The following is a 22,696-nucleotide window of genomic DNA, read 5'->3' on the forward strand; positions in this document are numbered from 1 at the left end:
CAGCCACCAGCACATGACACAGATTTGCCTGTCAGTGGCACACAAACAGCTGGTCCCAGCAGCATCTACTGGGTGTTTGGCCAGGTAAAGCCTCTTCCACAGGGGACCACTTGTGTTGGCAGGGACAGATGTTCAAGGTGGCTAGGCATTGTTCAAGGGATTTGCTCAGCAGTTCCCTTCAATGGACATCTTAAGAGGTTTTATAATGGAAAACTAAGTTTTAGAAGAGCTCAGCCATTTTCTTCTTTTTTTGTAAAGATTACTGGATAAAATTCTCTGGCAATAACAGCAGCACAGAAGAAGGCAAATTTACCATAATTTCCCATTAGCTGATACTTTGGCTACATTTTTTAAGCCATTAAGCATGCTACAAACCAAAACTGTTATTTTTCTTCCAGAAAGGATATATTTCAGCCCAGTATTACACTATGCCATATTTTAAATTAAAGCTGATAGAGTTCAAGGCTAGACCAGTTCAATAGGCTAATAAACAAAGAGGTCATTGGACTGATAGTTTCATAGCCTTCATAACTTTAGAGTTAGAACAGGAGGGGAGGAAAAGGAAGAAGTCAGATTTAGCCAAAAGCAGGCAAGGATCAATAAAAACTTTCACCTCCTTCCTCATGTGACCGCTTCCTCCCATACTCTCCCACTAACCCTACACTAGCCAACCTCATGTTTTGTTTGCTGTCTTTACACAGCACTCCACATAAGGCATCAGGCTTAGAGCTGCAAACTCAAATCTTGTTCATCCCAAAACACCATGGCTATTCCAATAATTCCAGCAATGGACTGAAGCCATATTAAATAAAAACACCATTGTGCTTGAGAGATAACTTTAGTACTTCCGTAAAGATCTAAATTGATATGGTCAAAGACACTGCCACAGAGCAACAGACATTGCCTAGAAAACTGCCCTTCAGCTGAGGCATAAGTTTGCCCACTTATGCACAGACCCCTGGTTCACAGAAAGCCTTTCAGCTTACAGCTCATGCTGAACAAGATTAACCAGGACCAGCCATGGTAATGACATACAGCAGAATCCTATAAGTATACACAAATGTATCAAAAACATCCAAAGATTGACAAGACAAAATAAAGATTTTTAAATGAATCATACCATGTGCAAAAATTACAGCTTTTACAGGCAGCAGCTTTAAAGGGTCACTTTTGTAACAGCCAGCATCTGAAGCACTGATCTAAGTTCCACTCAGATCAGTGCATCACTGAATTGCTCAGCTGCTGAATTTATCCTCAGGTTCAGTCAGAACTCAGAGGTCTCAACACATGATTCAGGGAACAGATATGAACTAATGTCTCCAGGTATTCAGGAAAGAAGCTCCAGTACAATATGTCACCTATTTGTCATGTGTGACACCTACACACAGCAATTTTTTTTTTTTGTCTTTGCTGACTGTCAGTGAAAAGATATTGTGAATTCTATTTTCAGGACTGACACCAGCCTGAAGGAGTCATGTCAGCTAGCAAAGCCAACTTTAGTTGTAGCTTACATCTGCTTTTTTTGGTGAACTATAATTCCTGTCATTATGAACCACACATTCCTAAACAGTGGCTGTTACTAAAAAACACATCTATACATGCACTACGTTTATCTTCCTTTTAAGATCATTATATATAATTGCCCTATGAAGTAAGTACAGTTAAACAAAAACAAACAAGGTTAGTTAAAAACCAGGTGTCTTGTAGCTCAAATAAACAGCACAGAAAGATTATTCTACAGTTCAACCACCTGAGTCACACACTCCAAGGGTGCACCAAGGATATTGAAAAGGAAGTCTCCACAATTACTGGTTGCAGACCTACCACAGTGCCATGGGTCCCATCCACACTGCTGCTATATTTCTGGGGTTTCACTACATCACCATCATCAGCATCAAAGTTAGTCTTCCACACCATCACCTGCAGAAGAAAGTTAACTCCATTAAAATTTTCCATCTAAGTTTGCTTATAGGTCATTTTTTTCAACCCTTCAGAGAATAATCAGCAAATCCACAAGAAGTTTCCATAGAAGAGCTTTGCCATTGATTAAATTAAGGATGTTGTTTGTAAATATGCTACTAAATACAGACAGTTTGACTGAGTTCTCAATGGATAATTGACCCCTTTCAGCATTCTTTGGGTCAAGAACATCATTAAACTAGAATGTCCAAGAGAAGTTCAAAGCAACATGAAGAATACACCATTAAAACCACAAATATTTTAAAATACCATGTTCAGCATTTTAACATTTATCAGCCACACCCCAACTCAGTCACTCATTTATCATGAGACTCAGAGGAAAAGGAGAATTAGTACTAAGACCAGCATTACAGATCTTAAGCTGGTTTGTCAGCTGGATACCAAACTTAAATCCCACTTATAGGCTTCTGCTTTCTGTTACACAGTACTGATTTCAGAAAAGAGGCCACTTCAATACACCAAGAGGAAATCCATGGAGTGAACCCCTCAGTAGTGACTCTACAAGTCTAAAAAAGTTAAAGAGCAATCAATCAACAATTTCAGAGGTCTGAAAGACACCCAAGAATCCAGACAGCTCATTTGGTTATCAGAAGGAGCATTTATTCTTCATTTACAAATTTGCATCACTGCTTTGCATGAAATACAAGCATTTTTCTTTCACTGTTGCACAGTTAACCAATAAGGCCATTCCACTGTGCAGCAGGCAAAAAAAGTTATATTCTTAGTGACTAAACAAATCTGTCTTTTCACAACGGTGCTGTTAAAGATGAGCATTGCACCTGGTCCAACCTGGAGATTAAGATCAATGCAACACAGCTCTTTAAAGACTGATGATCCTTACTCAGCCCACTACTTTGGGTTGAAGTCTGTCTGTATCTTCAGCAGGGCAACTCACTGTGCTAAAATCAGGACATCTTTGCAGCACAGGCTCATGCAATGGGCCTGTTTGCAGTTTGGCAATTGAGTATGGGTTTCTTGGGCTACATGTCTTACATTACTAACCAAAAAAAATGGGTTTGACCTCCAGAGATGTTGCTAATAGAACATCAAGTTGCTTCAACATGGTCCAGACATACTGGATAAAGGGTACACTTTTGCTTTCCCCATTGACAACAGAGAACAAAAAGCAGCAGCTTTTAAGGAAATGTGAATCCAGATTATAACTCAGAAATTAATCAGGTACCTGTTCATCAGAACCTCCAGAAGCAAATAATTCTCCATCTCTTGAAAATGCTACACAGGTAGCTGGACCCTGCAAATTCATTTAAAAGACAGGTTTAAAACAATGAAAATGAAGTGTTACAACATTCCATTCATTACCACTTTACAAGGTATTTATCATTTGACATCAGCAATCTAAAGGCAAAAATTGAAAAGCTCTTACCTGTCAGGTAAGTGGGCCGTAATTAAGATGTTAAGCTTGCTGGCACTTACCATTTCCCACACTTTTGACCCCAGTTTAACACATTCACTTTTCAATATCCATGGCAGAGACAGAAACAAACCCATTTTTACATCACCAGGCTTTTTCTTATTCCCCTCAAACATTCCCTCCTAACTTTAGAATTAGAAATTTCTAAAACTCCTGTTCATTTATTAAAAGTGCTGAAAATACGAGGTTTTTGTATAGTAGGTTGGCTTAAACTGCATTTCTCTTAGTCTGATAGGAGAGATGCCAGAGTTAATGCATCCAGGATCACCTCTGCACATCACTTGCATTTTGAAGAAGCCTCATGCTTAAAACACTCAGTTCTGAGAGCCTTTAAATGCTTCTGAGTGCTACAGCACACCTTTTACATCACACACCTATTTCAATGTGATTTCCACCTTCCAGCAAGAACACAGGAAGATGCACATGGCAGGCTGAGGCAGGAGCTGAGCTGCAGTTAAACACAGCAGAGGAATTGCTACGGGTGTTCGAGCCCAGACACAACAGACAAACTGTTCTGCTCAGAGTAAACAGCTGAGAACCCAGACCATGGAGTTTTATGTCAGCTGCTGAACACATTCCTCTGCAGACTGTTCAGCAGCATGGGCAGAGGTCAGAATGAGAACTTCCAGAGGCTGCCTATGGAGCTGACAGGCTGGGGAGGGTTGGGAGGAAACACTAAAAATAAATACCAAAAACAACCAGAAAAGCCACAACAACCACCAGAAATCTTCCCCACGTGATCATCCACCTCCTGACAGAAGCAGTTACCATATTTCAAGTAAGATAATGTATCTCAGAAGGCAATTAAGGAGCTTCTCCTTACCCAGTTGGAAGGAGACACAATTCTGAGTCCACATCTTTCCAAAGGACATTGCATGAAAATCTTACACCCTTTTTCTTTGCCTTCTTTGTAAAAGTGAATTCAACATCACAAATCCTGAAGATAAACAAAAACCCCAAGATTGCATGTGAGATAAGCACCCAGCTCTCACTGCAACCTGAGCCCCAGAGTCCTGTGGGCTTCCAAAAGTGCCGGCACAAGGTTATGGCAGCAAAACCAGAGCCTTGCTGTGCTCAATCCCAATGTGAACAGTTTTAGCTTCCTTAAAACACATAAAGGTGTTTCCATATTATCATTTAACATGCAGTCATTTCAAAGTGTTTTGAGGCCTTCCCATAGCAACACCTCACTAGAGAGGATGTGCCAGGAATGATCCAGTAGCAGCAATTCCAAACCGCACGCGCAGTCGTTGGTGTGACTAAGCTCACTCACATGACACACCAATAACTAGGGGAGATATTTCAGACCAAAGACACTGCCATCAATCAGCTGAGACAAACTGTGCCTCTGCCTTTATTCCCACCCACCTACCCCAGTGTTCAGCTCTCTAATCACGTGTCAGGAATGGAGGCTCTAAAAAAAATGCAAGAGCAAAAGACAAGCAGTAAGAAAGTGCAGAAACAACCCCACAGCCAGAAAACTGCATGGGTGAATACTGATCCAAGATAACAGAGGTGAGCATACAGAAGCTGCTCTTGGACTATAATAAACCAGTCAGAGTTAGAAGGGCAGAAAAAAGTTTAAGACAAAGTGTTCAGGAACAAGCACAAGCAACGAATACTGGAAAGGAACTGTGTTTCCTAAAAATATTTTTATCAGTCTAAATATTTCAGTCTATTTAGACAAAATCTAGTACAACACAAATCACATTAAAACAGGCAATGAACTGACTCCAAAGTCATGGCATTCTGAAGGGAATAAAAGTTCAACAGAACATATTCTTCCCAAAATAGAAAATTATATCAAAGACTGAATGTGCCTTTATAAATTGAAAGAAAGGGAACAAACAAGTCTAGAGACGCAACATCCTCTACAGATTTGTTGACATAAGTGAAAAGTATTCCTGCTACATACACTCCAAGAACTCTTCCAAGATACAACAGGTTTGCTATAGCAACATACAAAAAACCAGTTTGCCAAATACCCTTGCAATTTAATATTGACACACCAAACAAAAATAAAAAGCTACACTTGCCAGTTATTAGACACAGTCTAACTTCCATTTATCCCAGGAAAGCACAGCAGAAATCCAACAGATTTCTGATGAAGACCTGGGTAACAGACATGAGACTGGAGAATGAAGAATTCAAACCTTTTTTAACTTATTGCTTGCATTACAAGTATCAAACAGTAGCAGTTTCATTTTCTTCTACAGAAGTTGTAGAGAGAATTTTAAGCTTATTTCCCACATAACTAGACCTTGTGGGATGCAGCAACCTTCTTCTACTGGATCTGTAGAAGGATCTCACTTTCTGTAGCAGGAATAAATGCCCTCTATTAGTATTTCCTGGAGGTTCAGAATTTCCAGTCTGAACCCCCATGGCCCAAGGTGCTCCACACAAGGTGCTATCACAAATCCCCAAATTCCAGCAGCTTCCTGCCTCAGACTAGACAGCAAGCTGCAGGAAGAAGGGGTTGGGCAATGACATACACCAAGTCAGTGATAAGGAACATTTCTATTTAATCCTCAGCTGGTCAACGTCAGGACTGTCAAGCTTTTGTGCATGTCTAGTACAGTTTGAAATTATAACAGCAACTTTAGTGATACTGGGAGAACTGCAGGAATTTTGAAGAAAATACAGAAGAAAGCAACAAGTCATCGACTGAAATTGCTGAGTGAGAAGAACATGACCACTAATCAACATTCAATTCATCTCCTCTAGTGAAAGAGTACCAGGCAACCTAGAGGGAAGTACCAGAGAATCTTGAAAAGGACAAATAGCTCAAACACTGAATGGAGCAAAGCAACCATAAAGCAAAAGGAAGCCATAGAGAAGGAATGATAACAGCATCAAGCCTCATTGTTTGCTGCAGCATTCCCAGTGAACACAACTCGGGCAAGGTCAGATATGCAAGGCATGGCAGCTGAAACACCGGGTGACAGTTCATTTCTAGCTACTTTCATAGGTGAAAAAGGTGAGGCCCAGCAAGTTACATAATTTATGTGCAGAGATAGAGATTGCACCTTCTGCCTAGTTTCCCACTTCCTACAATGGAGGTTAGTGACTGCAAGGCCTTTATTGTCCTAGCATTTCACAGGATGATCAGCTTACATAGCTTACATAAAACATTATGTTTGGCCTTCAAATGACTTGAATGCATTAATCGCCAAGAGAGACAGGATCTGAAGCCAGGACACAGATTACACCACCAAGTGACTGGCAGGATGCTAATAGCATCAGTAACAACTGACACAAGGGTGACATAAGACAACAGGAATAGCATCCCTAAACACAAAGCTTTCAAGGGTAGAGCTAAAAATAGATGTCTCTGAAAGAAATACTTAAGAGAAAGTCCAAGAGTTTACTCTGGAGAAATATGACTGAAGCCCAGAGTAACACCTGCACACAGGCAGCAGATGAATGCATACCATACATAAATAATGCATGGACAATCACAGAGAAATCCCTCTTGAACACCCTTTTCTTCTTCCAGAGCTGCTGGGCACAGAAGGCACAACACTTCAACAACAGCAGGGCCAACACCAACAGGCAAGTCAAGAGAGGCCAGACTTTCAGGCTTTAGCTAGGAACAGAGCTAACATTTCAGCTTCAGCATAACAGAAGAAAAAAGAGCCAGGTTGAAGAGGGTCCAGGAATAAACCAGAGAAGAGTAGTTTAATGATGCACTGTCTGCACTATGAAAGGAGAGGCAGTGTGGAAGGAAGTTGGAGAGACAAGTGGGGTCAAGGATGCTAGCAGATTTTTACTTTTTTTTAATTCAGTCCTGTGATAAACTAATGCATGGTAGAGAAAAGCCAGGTAAGAGAGCAAGGAAAATGCTAAGAGCTGGAATAAGGCAAATCTAGAGGATGCAAACAGTTGAATTAAAGGAGAGCTTCCTCTTCCACTGCTACAAAAGGAGATGTAAAAGTGGGAGCCAGTACATTTAGCTAAACTCTCCAGGAACAGACTAACTAGTGCAAAGAGAAACAGGAGACATAAGAGGAGACAAGGCCTGAGAAGCAAATCCAGCAGCAACCAGCACACTGGGATCCCAGCCCTGGCATCATCAGTTCTAGGCATAAAAGAACTAAGAATAAACAATAGAGCAGTCACTGCCACTGTTGACAGTGCTTTCAGCTGCTTCATGCATGGGAGAAGAGGGTAAGTCACATAGGAAAGGAAGAAGGGAAGAGAACCAAAAAGAAAAGCACAGGGAACAGAGATGGCAATGACAACAGGAATGTTTTCAGGTGGAATACCTCTGACAAGATATCCCAAGGATTCTCAGTACACTGGGCTTTGAAAAATTCCTAAGCAAGACTGTCATGTTTGCATCCTCCTTCATCAGGGAGTAAGAGCTACAACTAACATAGGGAAAATTTATACTGGCATCTTACAGGTGAATCTTCAGCAGCTTTAACGCCTGAAAGTTTCGGTCTGTAAAAACACAAGGCAAGGACACAGAACTCACATTTCCTTTCAAGATTCTGAAATGCTACCCTAAAGTCAATTGCTTGTTGTTCACATTTCTTTCTTTTTTGTTTGATTTCTGTGTAGCTCAGAGAGGCCCTCACACTCTTCAAAGAGGACAGGCCTGTACAGATGTTTAATGCTACCTAGGCAGAACTGGAAGCTGACAGTAAAAGAGCACATTTGTTTCCTATGCACCTGCTCAGGAGACCTCACTCATTAGTCAGTAAACAAAGCAGGGAGCATTGATGTTGCCAAGGTAGGTAGAATGTAGCTACTTCATAGTTCAAGTCAAGGCTCCTTGAAAAATTGTAACTTTGCATTTTCTGTCTTCCTATTTAAGAACATAACCATGAGATGTTTTCTAAATATTTACTGAAAACTTCCATTCCACTGAGGAAGTCAGTCTGGAAATGCTCTAATTAAACCACTCCAAAGGGCAGACAAGTACCATGTACATACCTGCTCTCCTCTAGAAACTCTCTGGGGGTGGCTTAGAGGCCTCAAAACATTCTGTTCTTCAAGAGTGATTCAGTACTAGAGGTGGATTTACATACCAAGCCAGTGTCTCATCTGTATGGAATTAGATAAGAGCACTTCACAGCTTGAAACACTCCAGAACCAAAATATGCAGCACAATACAGAATATTTTGCAGCTGCAAGATGTCAGCTCCAAGCTCCAAACTTCTGTCTCTAATGAGCATTCTGCTACAAGGGGCCAGCTACATTTCAATTAAAGACAGTAATGTAAACTTGGCCAGCCTCCCCACGTAAACTACAGCAAACCAGCTGCTAACAAATTTCTGGCACTCCAGTAGTTGCGTCAAAGTATGTCTAAAGGACCTTAGGGTTTTTTTCCCTTCAAGGGTCCACTTGCATGCAGCCTTCCCAGAACAATGTAACAGCTGTCAAAGTAGGAACAAAGTGTCAACCAGAACATTCAACCTCAAAAAGTCACAACTCAGGAACATCTTCAGAACAGGCTGCCCATCTGGTGACTAACATACAGCACTCACTTATAAAAAGGCAAATCAATTTAGTTACTAAAAGTCCACACCACTTTGGATTTAGCCACTTAGGGATACTGGCACAAGTCACAGTAATAACAGAGGGGACAAAAAAGTCCCTGGTTATTAAGTAACCTGGATTTATCTATGAGTAGAACTAGCTGGAGAAGCAGCCCTGGCACAGCATGTAGCCACTGACAGAGGCTTACTGGGAACCAAGCACAGGTTGGCATATGCTTTTAGTGGAAAAGCAAGGTATCTGTTCAATCAGGCAGTAAAAGAACCAACCCACAACAATACAGCCCATGCCAGACAGGGAATGCCAGGCAGGACTGTGCCAGGACTGGTTCCACAGTGCAGTACCCTTAAAGGCAACCAGAAAGTTCTACTAACCACTTCAATACTTGCACTTGTTTCCAAACTGAAGAAGCTGTAAATGCCACAACAGCAGCTACTCTTCAGCTGTGCCAAAGGCAAAGCTTTTCCAATGCCAGTTAAGATGCCCAGGAGAAAGAGGCAGACACTGTTTTACTGATCTGAAGCAGCAGGGAGGAAAAACAGGGAGCTTTAATTTTACTTTTGAATAGATGTTCCACAAACTGTTCTTTTAAAGCCTCAAGTTAAGTACAACATTAGCCTAAAGGGACTTTCTATTGCTCATTCTGAAGACCTCCATCACCATAATCAGTTTTGGACTCTCATTCAATGCTAAACTCTGGGGTTTTTTTGTGCTACTGCAGTCAGTGAGGCACAGCCAGCAGCTCAAATGGGAGAAAATGGAAAGCAGGTTCAGCCTCCTGCTGAACCATAACCAGGCACATCCCTTCCTGAGGGAAGGGGGTGAAGTATAAAGATTTAAAGATTTTCTGCTCTTCCAACACTTAGCATTTTCCAGGAAGCTTCTTCCCAGGAACTCATTTGTCAGATTAACACAACAGACAAATATGAAAACAAGATTATGGCAACATAAGATTTGAAGCCTCCATCTGATAGGAGTAGCCACTTAGTCCAGTCATCCAATAACAGTTTTATACAGCAAAGGCTGACAGGATAACCAGCACTTGTTATCTCCTCCCCATTCTTTTAACAGCTGAACCCTTTGGTCAATTTTAATCAAAGCTCTACTTCATGAAGGATTTAAGTATAAGGTTTTCCTATTTTTTCCATTAATTTTACAAAAAAAAAAAAAGAAAATTTTATTAATATATAGGAAAAGAGAAGTTACAGAAGAAACTTGATCTTTTTAGACATCCAACAAGGCAGTCACTAAACAAAGCCACAAGAAGACAGAATTATCACATATACAGCTTATACAGATACCATTATTGCCCACAACAATCCCCATCATCTCCAAGAAGCTTCAGGCTGTGGTTTTCCCCTGACAGTTTTTATGCTTTAAAACTCAGCCTCCACTTTAAAAGAGACACAAGCAGGTTAAGAATTTCTGTTCTCTTTGTCCCTTTAGAAAGGGATCCCTTAAGGCAGTCCTGCTTTTTCACACCCCAGTCTACATGGACAATGAAATGAGTCCATTTATTTTAATTTAAGATTTAGAAAGAGAGCTACAAGCATTCATAAAATTAACCTTACAAGCAACAAATCCAGCAGCATAATACGAATAGGCCAATCAGTTAAACTTAACCAACCAGCACCATTTTTCACCTTCAATTGTATGATTCAGTCCGTTAACAAGATGTTCCCAAATCAAGTCCCAAAATAGATATCCTCTATTTTACTGCTACTCTTCTTGAGTCTCCTGCAAGGTGAACAGCATTTATCTTCAAAACATCTATGTCAGGGGGTCAAGTGTTATTTGAAGCTCTCTAGAGAGGGAGGGAGACAGAGCTGCACTAGAGAGCAGCTGACAGGGTCAGTCAGAGTCAAGGGTCCTGCTCTGACTGCCTTCTGCCAATCCTCAATACTGGAGCTCACTTTTAGTCTTGCTTTCTCATTCTCTCCATTCCTGCCTTACCTCCTTCCCTTCAAAACAGTGATGATCTCAGAAATTATTAGCATTATAATAATAATTTTACACAAGGAAGCTTTCAAACAATTTCTGGTCATGAAGAATGAAAGTCTCAAGCATGCATTTGCTCAGTTTATTATGAGTCTGTACATTACTGTAAAAAAGGCTTTGCCTCACCTGGTGACCATGCAGAGTATAGAGAAGTCTTCCTTCTAACAAGTCCAGAATCTTAAGAGTTGAATCACTGGAAGCAGTAACCAGATAGTTTCCAGAGGGATGAAAGGAAAGACTGTTGACCACAGAGCTGTGCACTAAAGATGGGAAAAAATGTATAATAGTCACCAAGAACAGTTTACATAAGCCCAAGGCAAAAGAATAAAATAAAGCACAAGCACATTGCAATTTTCTGTTATAAAATTTAACAGGAAAATTATCATGGGGGAAACATTCCACAAAAGCTCTTCAAAGCACTGGAGAACAATAACAGTAACTCAGTTCTTGTAAAAATAGGCACTACTTTACTGAAAGGAAAAAGGAAGCTTTGCCAATTATTCTGGGAGATTTAATGCTACAAAAGCTTCCAGTATAGCCCCAAAATGTACTGTATGTGCAAGTGAAGTACAGGATTCTGTGAGAGTGCTGGACATTGATGTACTTTACTACTGTTGAGGTGCTGGTCTCGCTCTCAAGTCATTCTAGATTAAAATCTGTATTTTAGGACACTGAAGATTGAAATTACAATGGAAGACATTTGGAGTTGACACTGCACAACATCTTTTGGTTTATTATCTGACTTTAGCCAAGACTGGGGTTAAGAGAAACTAGGAAATAAGAGCAACTTGAAAATGGTTCAGTATAAGCATTATTTCCTCAGACATCCTATTTGTCTCACCAAAAATTTAAAGCAAATACAAATAGACAAACCATAAAAAGTGTGAAGTTGCAATAAAGCCATTTTTCCTGCATGAAGATGAAGCCAAAGATTTATTCTGCAAAAAGCTAAAGAAAATGTTCTAAGAAAAGTCAAACTTCACTGAAGTTCTGTGTAACATTAAACATCTAATATATGACTTTTTTCCCTCCCCAAACTTTTACAAAACAGGCTATTGAGCATATTTATTTATGAGAACACGCAGTACTTCACATATGCCCAGCTTCCTGAGCGTATGTGACATTACAGAATATTAATATGCCTGAGGAGGGATTTAACCATCCAATTATTCTTAATTATACTATATGCCCTCCAAATGTTCTGGTATCTCAAGTCTACTACTTCTGATACATCACACCCAAGTAAATTTATGTTGTGTTGAGGGTCTACTGTGCATTTGAATCCACACTGCATGTTAAGAAACCCCTTAAAACACCATTTGAAGTACATTAGAAGCAAATATTTTTTGCATGCATGGATTTGAAGCAGATAGCTGAAATAACCTTGTTCAACTGCAAAACAGAATGCCTCTACTTTTGAAATTCTTGGAACAATAAATACCTCAGCTGAGTTCTGAAAACAACTCCTCTTGACCCAGACTGTTAAAAAACAGAAGAAAATCCTAACACAGGTAACATCTAAACTGTTATTCTTGTTGGTGATTACTGTCCCTGTCACACAGCTCGATCTTCTTCTACCCCCAACCCTGTATCATGCTACCTATTAAAGGAGAAAAAGGTCTGTGTGGAGTTTTTTCTCATGAAACTGTGATAAATACCTTTTTCCCTTGAAAATCATATTCTGAGTGATTTGTAGTATTCCTCACCCCCTTAATATCTGTATTCAGATAAATGTAAATGTATTTGTCAACTAAGGAAAGTCCTGAAAGGAATCACATCAGAAATAGACAAGGTAAGTAAGTAATGTATCGCATCTTCCAAGGTCCAGAATAAAGTATTTCCAGCTTCACAAGAAAAAGCTCTCCATAATGGAAAAAAGTCACACAGACTGTGGCTGCATAAGCAGTCACAGCTGCTTTGCCCAAGGAGTTAGTGACTCTTGTAAACTCAGAGAAAAGTTCATCTCTACTGTCAAAGCAGCTCATACCTCCCACAAGACCATTCATAACACCTCTCCAAAAAAAGTGCCAACACATCCTGCCACCTCACTTGGCTTCATGCTGTAAACAAGAAATCCAGTGCAGCACAAGGTGGCATCTCCCAGTGACTTGTTGCTACAAGCCCACCCTTCTGCCAGCCAAGCCCTAGCAAAATAGGAGTCTCTTAGGGGCCTAATAATGGGGGTTAACATCTAAAATTGAGTCCTCCCAGCCTGCACAAAACTGTCCCAAGCCCCACAGCACTTTTTATGTAATGCAACCCTTAGTAATCACCAGGAAGAAGATAAATTAGGATGAATTTGAGACAGACACAGTCTCTACTGAACAGATAACCACCATCAGCCCCATCCAAACTGGATAGAAGTACCAATTATTCTTTTTAAACAGGAATAAAAACCAGGTCAGAGCTGTTTCCATAGACCTGCTACAGAGGTGTCCCACACACAGCTTTGGACAGGGAAAAAATGTCAGGCAATAAACATTGGCCATTTTTGTAGGGGCTGTACAAAATCTGCTGTACAAAAGAGTCACTGCCAAGCAGAGAACCAAATAAAGCATCTGTGTGTTCTCCTGTACAGTAAACGTGACCAGAGCATACTTTGCTTGGCTCAAAGAAAAACACACCATACAAAAGGTTTTGCAGCTTGCTCTCTACTTCCAAGTTTCATTTACAAATGTCACAGTCAGAACAAGTGTTGGCAACAAGAGCAACACTGCTAAAAGACTAATCAGTGCTGGAAACCAGCCCAACCTTAAGACGCAAGAGCCCGAGGCAGGGCTACTCATCTGTTAACTCCTCCTGCAACTCCATGTTTAAAATGGATTCCCTGGAAATCAGGCAGCATCAGCACATTCTGAAGGCACAGATGCCATCTAGTGGGACAGGACTGGCAGCCTCACAGGGGAGTTACAAAACTAAATCAGATTTTGCCAAAAGGATGTATGTAAAAACCCTCAGAAGGGAAGGACTTATAAACATCTCCAGAACATGTTACAAACACATCAGTTTGTGGCCACAGGTGCATGAAGTGACTGCAAAAAACCACCATTACAATTTAAGGTTTCTTCAGCTATTATTGCTATTTTTAGTTAAAGGTTTAATACACAGGGTTTACACAGTAGCTGTTAAAAATAACACTCACTCCAGGAAAATGCTCACTTCAATAACAAGGGTGTCACACTAAAATGCCATTCAGTAAGGGTGGGATACCAGGGAAATATGTCATTCCAATACAAAAAATAGACCTGGCAGCCAAGCCTCACATTAGATTTGAACAATTTAATAGCAGTAAGTGGAAAGGAGGAAGAGACAACTTTTGAGCCAAGTAATACTGTGGCTGGAAACATGCACTGCAGATCTTGCCACCATTGAAAAGCTGATAAAGCAGGTTAAAGGACAACCTGACACTGCCCAAGTATTTAAAAACACTACTGATTTTAGCAACAAGATTTCAGGAAGGCGTTCCCGAGTTTTGATATGGGCCACAAGTTAACAATACTTATTACACAAATTGCACGCTCAATACTGATGAATTGGAACAAAAGTCATAAAAAACTTTGATTTCTATTAGATTTTGTTAACTATCAGAGATCTGGGAGTGACTGGGATCCAGAAGAATGACTGAAGCTGTGAGGCTATCACAGCAGGAGTGCACAAAAGCTGATGTTGAGGGCAGAAAGAACACACCAAGCTGCAGCCCCATGTCTCTGATCTGCTTTACAAGCACACCAGAAGCAGTTCCTCAGGGAAAGTTAGCAAAATTGAGTTTAACAATCTATCAACACTGGAAACAGTGCTGGAGAATGTATTCATTTTAAAATATCACAGCAGCCTTAAAAACTGTTATTAGCAACAAAAAGCCCCATTTTGGCTAAAGAAACTAATGCACAGAATAGGTCAATCAATCTCACAGAAGCTGGCAGGGATGGGAAAGCACCCTTCTCCTATCCAGATCTACCAAACAGCAGCACTAATCAGTGGGACAAGAACATGTAATGGGAAGAGATGCCATTTGGCATCATCAAAGCTAATTATGGAAGCTGAAAAACAGAGTCTGGAAAAGGTACCATAAACATGGATCATAGTATAGAATTGCAATTGATTGATTTTGATTTTTCTTTTTTGTTAACTTTTCCTTATTTTCACATTAAAGAATCTAACATTTTGAATTGCTGGAATACAATTCTGACTCCTCCTATAGGCTTATTCAGAGGCAAATGCCACAGCTTTTTTACTGTAGACCACCTACTCAGGAACAGTGAATGTGAGCCAAATGGCATCACAGGTAAGACCCATGCCCACCTGCAACATGGGACAGCTTCAGAATTAGCTCTGGAGCTAAACACAAAGCAAAGCAGGACATCTGGTGAAGAAAGGCTCCCGCTAGCAGGCCTAAACCAGTGCCATTTTGGAAAAGCAGCAGCTGATGGAAAAACAATCCTTGTGGACTTGCTCCTCAGAGCAATTTGCATCAATACACAGAAAAGCTCAACTTTTGTAAGCTCTTGACTTGCCTTGGTAATGCTGAAGCAGTCTGTTCATCCTGACATCCCACAGCTTCACCGTGTTGTCCGTACTGCCCGCAGCAATGCAGTGACCACTGGGATGGAATTCCACGTGGTTCACAAACCTGCCAATGGCAACCAGACCCAACTGCTTACCTGCAACTCCTGCTGAAGATCAAAAGCCTTTACAACAAGGGAAGCTAAATCATGACTCACTGAATGTTAAAGAAAGGATGAGATAACCTGAAAATTTATTTTGCTGAATTCCTCTTAAGACCTTGCTTCTAACCCCAGCCAGACTGCAGGCTCCCACCTAAGCACACCTTCAGGAGTTCACATTACAGGTGTAGGAGCTGTAGACGCAAACCTCCCGAAATCTGATGGATCCAACTGTCACAACAACATTTTCAAGTCTTCATTTAATGTTTGCATAATATGTCTTCTATTAAATTATTTGCAGAGTGATGTGTACAAGACTGAACAGAGACTTTTCTTCTGTTAATTAAATTTAAGATGTGACTTTGTGCCTGAAATCATATGTTGCCACTTGGAAAATAGCAAGGCTGAGGGCAAATTTCTTTCTGGACCTGAATCCAATCAATTTTTAGTTTGAATACATAAGTACAAGAAAAGCTTCAGACCCTTCAGGGAAAGATACCTTGTAACTATGCACCAAACAAACTGGATAAATTTAATTATCTTTTGAGTATTGTTGTAGCAAGTACTGAAAAAGTTGAGATATTTGAATAGGCTGTGGACAAGACACATACTTAAGAGCACTGAAAAAAGTAATGTCTGAATTTGTCTTATTACCATTGTATATTACCTAGAAAGAACATCATATTGCACTAGAAATTCAGTGCAGCAATTAACTAGGTAGACTCCAGTCTCAGTTCTCTGAGGACTTGTTTTATGTTTCTGGGTAAATTATCTTTTGCTGTGGCTCAACATTCCAAATTAAACAGCTATTCTTCTGAATGCAAAGTGGGGGTTTTGAATAACTTAATTATTTAAAAACTTGAAGATGAATCAAAGCATCCAAGTGCCATTCTGTCAGTAGACTTTTGCACTTTTGATTTACATCAACTCAGAGCAAAATAAAAGAAGAAATATGGAATTTAAGCATCTCAAAAAATAAACAAGCACAAACAAACTGAGGCTTAATGTGCTGGAGCAGTCAAAGGAGTCAGGGCAATTCTGGACTGGGATCTCACACTGGCTACTTTTGTAAGAGGTGCTAATGTTTTTTTAAGCAGTTTTATAATTTCCAGGACGGGGACCCCTGAATCTCACAAACCCGGTGTAGAACCCCACGTCAGACATTACCACCAGGTACTTACCCTCCATGCTCACAGAAGGAGTGGATACATTCTCTGCTGTTTTTGTCCCACAGCTTGACAGTTTTATCATCACTGGATGACACTATCAATCGTCCATCAGGAGAGAATCTAAGGCAAGAGTTACAGCAATTAAGAAAAGCCCTCAAATGAAAGGAGTACAGGGTCGGCTGAATTTGGCCAGGTGTCAAAGAATGTTGGTAAACACACCTAGCTTTTCAAGAAGTCACAGAGGCATCAGTGAGACTCAAAATCCAATTGCTAAGTTGAGGGAAAAGAAAGCAAGCCCTAAGTACTCAAACTACCCCTAACTCGGCAAGCATATAAAATAACCCTGAGGAAAATCCTGAGTTTAACTTAAGATCTTGTGTCTTACTTGTTTCAATTCAAGCCTATCTCAAGTTGTTTCTCTGCCCCGATTCAAAACAATTCCTGCCTTTGCCACAAGAGTTCAGAGCAATACAGTCACAAGAAAAGAGATGCAGCAGAGACTTCAGTATTTTAGTGCCTTAGGAGAATATATTAAGTTCCCATCTCAAAAATAACATATACATGACAGATCCAGATCTCTCTTCACAGGAATACACATTACAGAATCAGGACCTGAGTCCCTAACTACAGATCATCAGACATACTGGAAAACATCCTTTCTGCTCTTCTATGAACATCCATAGTGCTACCAGCCACTGCCACCACCACATTCCATGAACTGTAATGAACTTTTCATCTACAGAGGAACCACGGCTTTATCCTAGGTACATGTATGCATAAATAACTCCTTGAAACCAAATCTTAAACAGTTATCATGAAATAATGCCATTATCATGGCAGCACTTAACATGTTTTGGACGTAGCATGAATGATCCTTTTAACAAGGGGCATGGCAAGTCTAAAGAAACTAAGCTGAAATAACAGCAGAAACCTCTCCATTTTTTCTATTAGCAACCTCAAGACACAGAATTCTCCTTACCAGGTAAAAATAAAACAAACCACAAAGCAGGAAAGCCTCTGCTTGACAGAGGTTACTGGAGAAACACAAAGTGGGTGCAGACTACTGCTCAAAGGATGTCTGCAGGTCAGCAATAAATTTCAGTCACTAGTCACACCTGAATAGAAATGTGTTGCACTAGACCATGACATTGAGCCTCTGCTTTGAGGGATAAATCTCCATCTCTGCTTGTCAAGAGGGCCATACTCACCTGGCACAGCGAACCCAATTGATGTGCTGACTCAGTGAGAACAGAAACTTCTGCCTGTGAACCGTCCACACTTTGATTGTTTTGTCATCAGAAGCTGTAACTAAGGACTGGCCATCGCTGGAGAAATGAACACTTCTCACGGTTGCTGTGTGAGCCTTGAACACAGTCGATTCTCCTTTGCTACACAAAAAGAAAGAGCTCTTTAAAACTGCACAAAGGGCAGCAAAGGCATTCCGTACCTGAAAACACAGACCTGCTGTATGCCGAGCAGTGCTAGTAACCATCACGGGAACTGCGTGTGACCACATTAGGATAAAAACATTGATCAACCCCAATCTTGCTCATGCTTCATGAGCAGTACAGAATACACAGCTAAAACCAGTTGTTCCAGTTCCATATTGGAGGCCAATCCAACAGTAAACAACCCATGTTTCCTACAAAAGGGAAAAAATGCCACAGCTAATTTGTGCAACCATTTAAACACTTACAGAAAGATCAATGTAAAAGAAGACACTGAGGTTCTGCACTCTTGCCAGGTCCTTTGCTGCAAAGCAGGCAAGGAGAGAAGTGTTTTCACAGCTCATAGAAACAGAGCCAAGCAGGCAACGACCTCACAACTGCTCCTGTAATGGCCCATGCTCCAGGTGGCCATTCCAGTGCCACATCACACAAGAAACAACACCACTGAATTCAGCACACCTGATGCTGTACAGCTGTGAGCAAACTGCCATTAACTCAGCCAGGCAAGACAATTCAAATGTGCTCATTTTTCTTGACACATAATTTCCAAATAAATGCAAGATGCATTTTTCTGGTAAATAAAGGCAAGGCATATTTAGAGATCCAAAGATCCAACAGGTTTATGGAACTCTCAGTCCAAAATCTGTTTCCAGCACATACTATAGCACCAGGAGCTCCACATCCACAGATTGAAGAGAAGGCAAAGACACAGTGGTTCTCCTTTCCCTCAAACATATCCCTGTCCCATAGCCAGAGAACTGCTACAAAGCAGTACAGAGAAATTCCAAGCCATAGTTAAACACCAAGAGAGGCAGAAGGGAATAGGTACTCACACACTAGGGATCCACAAACGGACTGTTTTATCTCTAGAGCCTGAAGCCACAAGGTGACCAGAAGGTGAGAACTGGACACACAAAACTGCATCTTTGTGGCCCAAGAAGCGAAAGGCTCTCATCTGAGGCTTCATACTCCAGATCATCAGGCACGAATCCATTGAGCCACTTACTGAAATAAAAAATGAAAAACAAAACTACATACAACCAAACCTGCATTTGCTCTCCTCCAATTGCACTAAAACTACATTTCACAGCAAGCTCTCCATCATAGCTTCCAGCAGTCTCAATACATTGCCCTTGAAGCTTCACCAGTCTATTGCAAGCTGTGTATTTCATTATTGTTATGTATATAATTTAATCAACAATTCAAACAAAACAAGGCCAGCCATTAATTACTTTGGACTGACAATTTAATTTCAAGAGGCCAGCCATGCAAGAGCTGCAGAGGCAGAAACCACACAGGTTGCAAATCTTCCACACACTCAGGGAAACCAAGGTTATCTCATCACTTTCTTATTGGCAGCTGCAGTAGGTTAAATGTCACTTCAGATCAAGCAGAGAAGACCAGTGAGTTGGTGACTTAAAAGTACCCTGGCTACACCTCCCTCCAACACCTCTCCCTTCTCCCTTGTGGCAAAACATTGATCAAAGTCAGCTCAGCAGTTCTTCACAACATACTAAAAACAGAAGCTTGCAAGGTGAGTGGAGCAGTGTTCAATTTGCTGTTAGCCAGAAGCAAGAGCAGGACCTTTTGCTGTTGCAGAGCTCAGTTCCCTCCGCTGCTCCCCCATCTATCTAAAGCAGAACAGCTCTTTCTTTATCCTCTGGCCATCAAAACACAGACAATTTACCCAATTGTTTCTTAGCACGACTGAAGTCCACACTAGTGACAGCATCTCTGTGGCCTTTGAAGTGCTTCTCCAGGGATGGATCTTCCTAGAAGACAAGAGTGTTCAGACACTACAGATTTAGAGAACCATCTTTGTGAAATAAAATAATTTTATTTCTACAAGAAGTGAACCATAAATTTTAAAAGAAGCAGTTATCCAAGCTGTTATTAGCTTGGATCTTGAGTGACTGCACAAATCCTTCATGCATTTTTACAACATGCAGCTGGCACAGAGGCTCTAAAGCTGACTGCAGAACAGATAAGCCACGTCCATGATCACCTGAGCAGGCAGCCAAGCTCAGCTTTGCGCTGACAGGTCTCATCTCAGCTCAGGTGTAGCCAAGAGGCCACTACTTGCACAGAAAAGGCAAACTCACAATATTTAACACACCTTTGAAACAGGCAGGACGAATGAGAATTGCAGCAAAACAGACTGACACATAACCACTCCCACAGCACCTTGCTGCAAAGGCTAACAAAAGCCGGAGGTCAGGCAAAAAAACAAAGACCTGAGAGAACTATCACAAGAGGTTTTAACACTTGAAAATTGTTCAGGACAGGTTGACCAGCTTTCAATCCTTGTTCTCACACACACCGTCACTGCCTCACTGGCAACCCTCACCACAGCCTTTTAACCAGAGCCCCCTGCTCAGACCAGCACCCAGCCCCAGAGCGGGGCAGCGCTCCCGCTCAGCACCGGCCCCGGCCCTCCGCAGATCCAGAACCGCTCCCCACAAACACAGACCAACCCCGGCTGCAGCAGCACCCCAGACCCAGGGCTACCCCAGCATTAACCTCCTCGAGCCCCTCTGTGGGCACGATGCCAGCCCACAGCAGCGCTGCCTCCACCGCCACCCCCACAGCACCAGCCCTGCCTCCCCCTTTCACTCTTCCCTCCCGGCTCGGACACAGGGGCTAACACCGCCGCCCCCCCGCTCGGCGGCAGTCCCCGCAGCAGGGCGGCAGGCCCGGGCCCCACACGGGCTGTTCTGTTCCGGGCTGCTCCGCTCCGGCCGCGCTCACCTCGCACAGGGCGGCCATGACGCCCCGCGGCCGCCGTTCGGTTCCCGCGCCGCGCGCGCCCCGTAGCAACGGCCCCGCCCTGCCAGGGGCGGGCCCGGCCTGAGGGCGGCGCGGCGGCAGCGGGCGGCCGCGAGCCGCTGAGGGCCGGGAGCGGGCTCGTGTGGGCACGGCCGGCCCGGGAGCCGCTGAGGGCCGGGAGCGGGCTCGTGTGGGCACGGCCGGCCCGGGAGCGGGCTCGTCTGAGCGCGGCCGGCCCGGGAGCGGGCTCGTCTGAGCGCGGCCGGCCCGGCAGGGCCTCAGGACGCTGGGGAAAGCCCCTCCATAAAGCCCCTGCGGCGCTGTTACAGCAGTTCTCCTGGCAGGCTGGGTGCCCTCCCTGGGCAGCCCGGTCAGTGCCGACCACCGCGCTGCTTTGTCTCAGGGCTGCTGTGGGGCCGAGCGGCTCCAGAGCCTGGTGGGGGCGGTCCCCGGATCGGAGCCAGGGGAGCAGCACAAACCCCTGCTCTCTAGGGCTAAGAGGCCGGGTCACTTGCAATGGTTCAGCTAGTGGGAGATCAGTAGCTTCTGCTTGGTCTGTGAGAGTTGAAAATAGGAACTCACCCAGGGGTTTTGCAAAGAGCACAGGACAACTGAGAAGGGTTTATTCTTCCAGTGGTTTAATACCAACTCAAATCTATTAATTCCAACTCCATTTCATTCATCTCTACCTAGGAACACTATTAATTAGACACTATGGACTGCACACTGACTGCTCTCTAAGGGGTGCCTGTGTGAAGCCCAGATCTGCCTCTCCATGAAGCTTGGGTTCACCCTCTGAGCTTCTAAAGGGGCCTTTCCTCCATCACTTCAGCATCCAGGCCCCTTCCTTTAAGGACACCTCTCCTCTTGCACGTTTCTGACAGCCAGGGATGTGCTCTGTTGAAGCTGGGGTTATAGTAGTAGAGGATCTAAAACAGGCAAAGGAGAAGAGTTAGTTGCCACCATCTCCCCAGTTACGCAAATTGCAGCAGGGGATTATGTACTCTGAGGGCCAGGTAGAACTAAAACTTGTGATGGTTGTGTTCAGGCCCCTGGGTTTTGCCTCCTGAGAGCAGAGCAGTGTAGGATTTTCAAAAGCAGAACAACTGTTTTTGAAAACCAAATACCACTGTTCTCTGCAGCTTCATTGCAGATGTAGCGGGCAGGTAATCTTGGTCCTTTGATGTATCTGTTGGCATTGGGCAAGTGCCACAGGAAGGTTTCAGATTTGATACAGCAAGACATGGAGTAAAGACATTAAGAGAAATCAGGTTGTGCTGAGCCTGTCTGTGCCTTTGGTGGGTTCAAACTCAGTATCCAAATTCACTCACCAAAATGTATCTTATCTGCATTTCTACTAGTCAGAAAGATTCACTCAAACCTGCCTGAGCACAGTCTTAAGAAGGAATAAAAAACAGACCACTCGCTCCCATTCCTATCCCCTCCACCACAGAATCACACACTGTCTTGGGTTGGAAGGGATGGGGCATCCACAATCTCTGGGCAACCTGGGCCTCACCACACTCACAGGGAAGGATTTCTTCCCAACATCTAAACCTGGCCTCTTTCACTCTACAACCGCTGTTCCTTGTCCTGTCACTCTCTGCCTGCACAAAAAGTCCCTCTCTCTCATTTTTATAAGCCCCCTTATAAAAAGTGGCTTCTTTTCAACCTGCAAATGGTCCTCTATGAGGAGGCCTTATTTGTTGTGAAGGTCCCTCTCCTCCCCACCCCAGA

At 42.5% G+C, this 22,696-nt stretch overlaps 1 protein-coding gene across 3 annotated transcripts in view; it reads right to left on the reverse strand.

Annotated features, from left to right (window-relative positions):
• The window catches only part of POC1A (POC1 centriolar protein A), a 44,158-nt gene extending 23,123 nt beyond the window's left edge, over positions 1–21,035 (reverse strand). For 2 of the 3 annotated variants that reach the window (XM_031505951.2, XM_021533681.2), the window contains exons 1-9: positions 20,942–21,035; positions 19,881–19,965; positions 19,027–19,198; positions 17,954–18,133; positions 16,758–16,865; positions 15,427–15,542; positions 11,039–11,172; positions 3,164–3,232; positions 1,825–1,920 (exon numbers count right to left, since the gene is read on the reverse strand). In XM_031505951.2, the coding sequence (XP_031361811.1) occupies positions 1,825–1,920; positions 3,164–3,232; positions 11,039–11,172; positions 15,427–15,542; positions 16,758–16,865; positions 17,954–18,133; positions 19,027–19,198; positions 19,881–19,965; positions 20,942–20,959 (978 nt within the window). In that variant the 5' untranslated portion in view covers positions 20,960–21,035. The remainder of the gene's footprint in view (positions 1–1,824; positions 1,921–3,163; positions 3,233–11,038; positions 11,173–15,426; positions 15,543–16,757; positions 16,866–17,953; positions 18,134–19,026; positions 19,199–19,880; positions 19,966–20,941) is intronic. The other variant, XM_021533690.2, reaches the window with a different exon arrangement.
• Positions 21,036–22,696: the final 1,661 nt, after the last annotated feature.

The sequence above is a fragment of the Lonchura striata genome, chromosome 12, assembly GCF_046129695.1.
Source record: "Lonchura striata isolate bLonStr1 chromosome 12, bLonStr1.mat, whole genome shotgun sequence".
Taxonomy (NCBI): domain Eukaryota; kingdom Metazoa; phylum Chordata; class Aves; order Passeriformes; family Estrildidae; genus Lonchura; species Lonchura striata.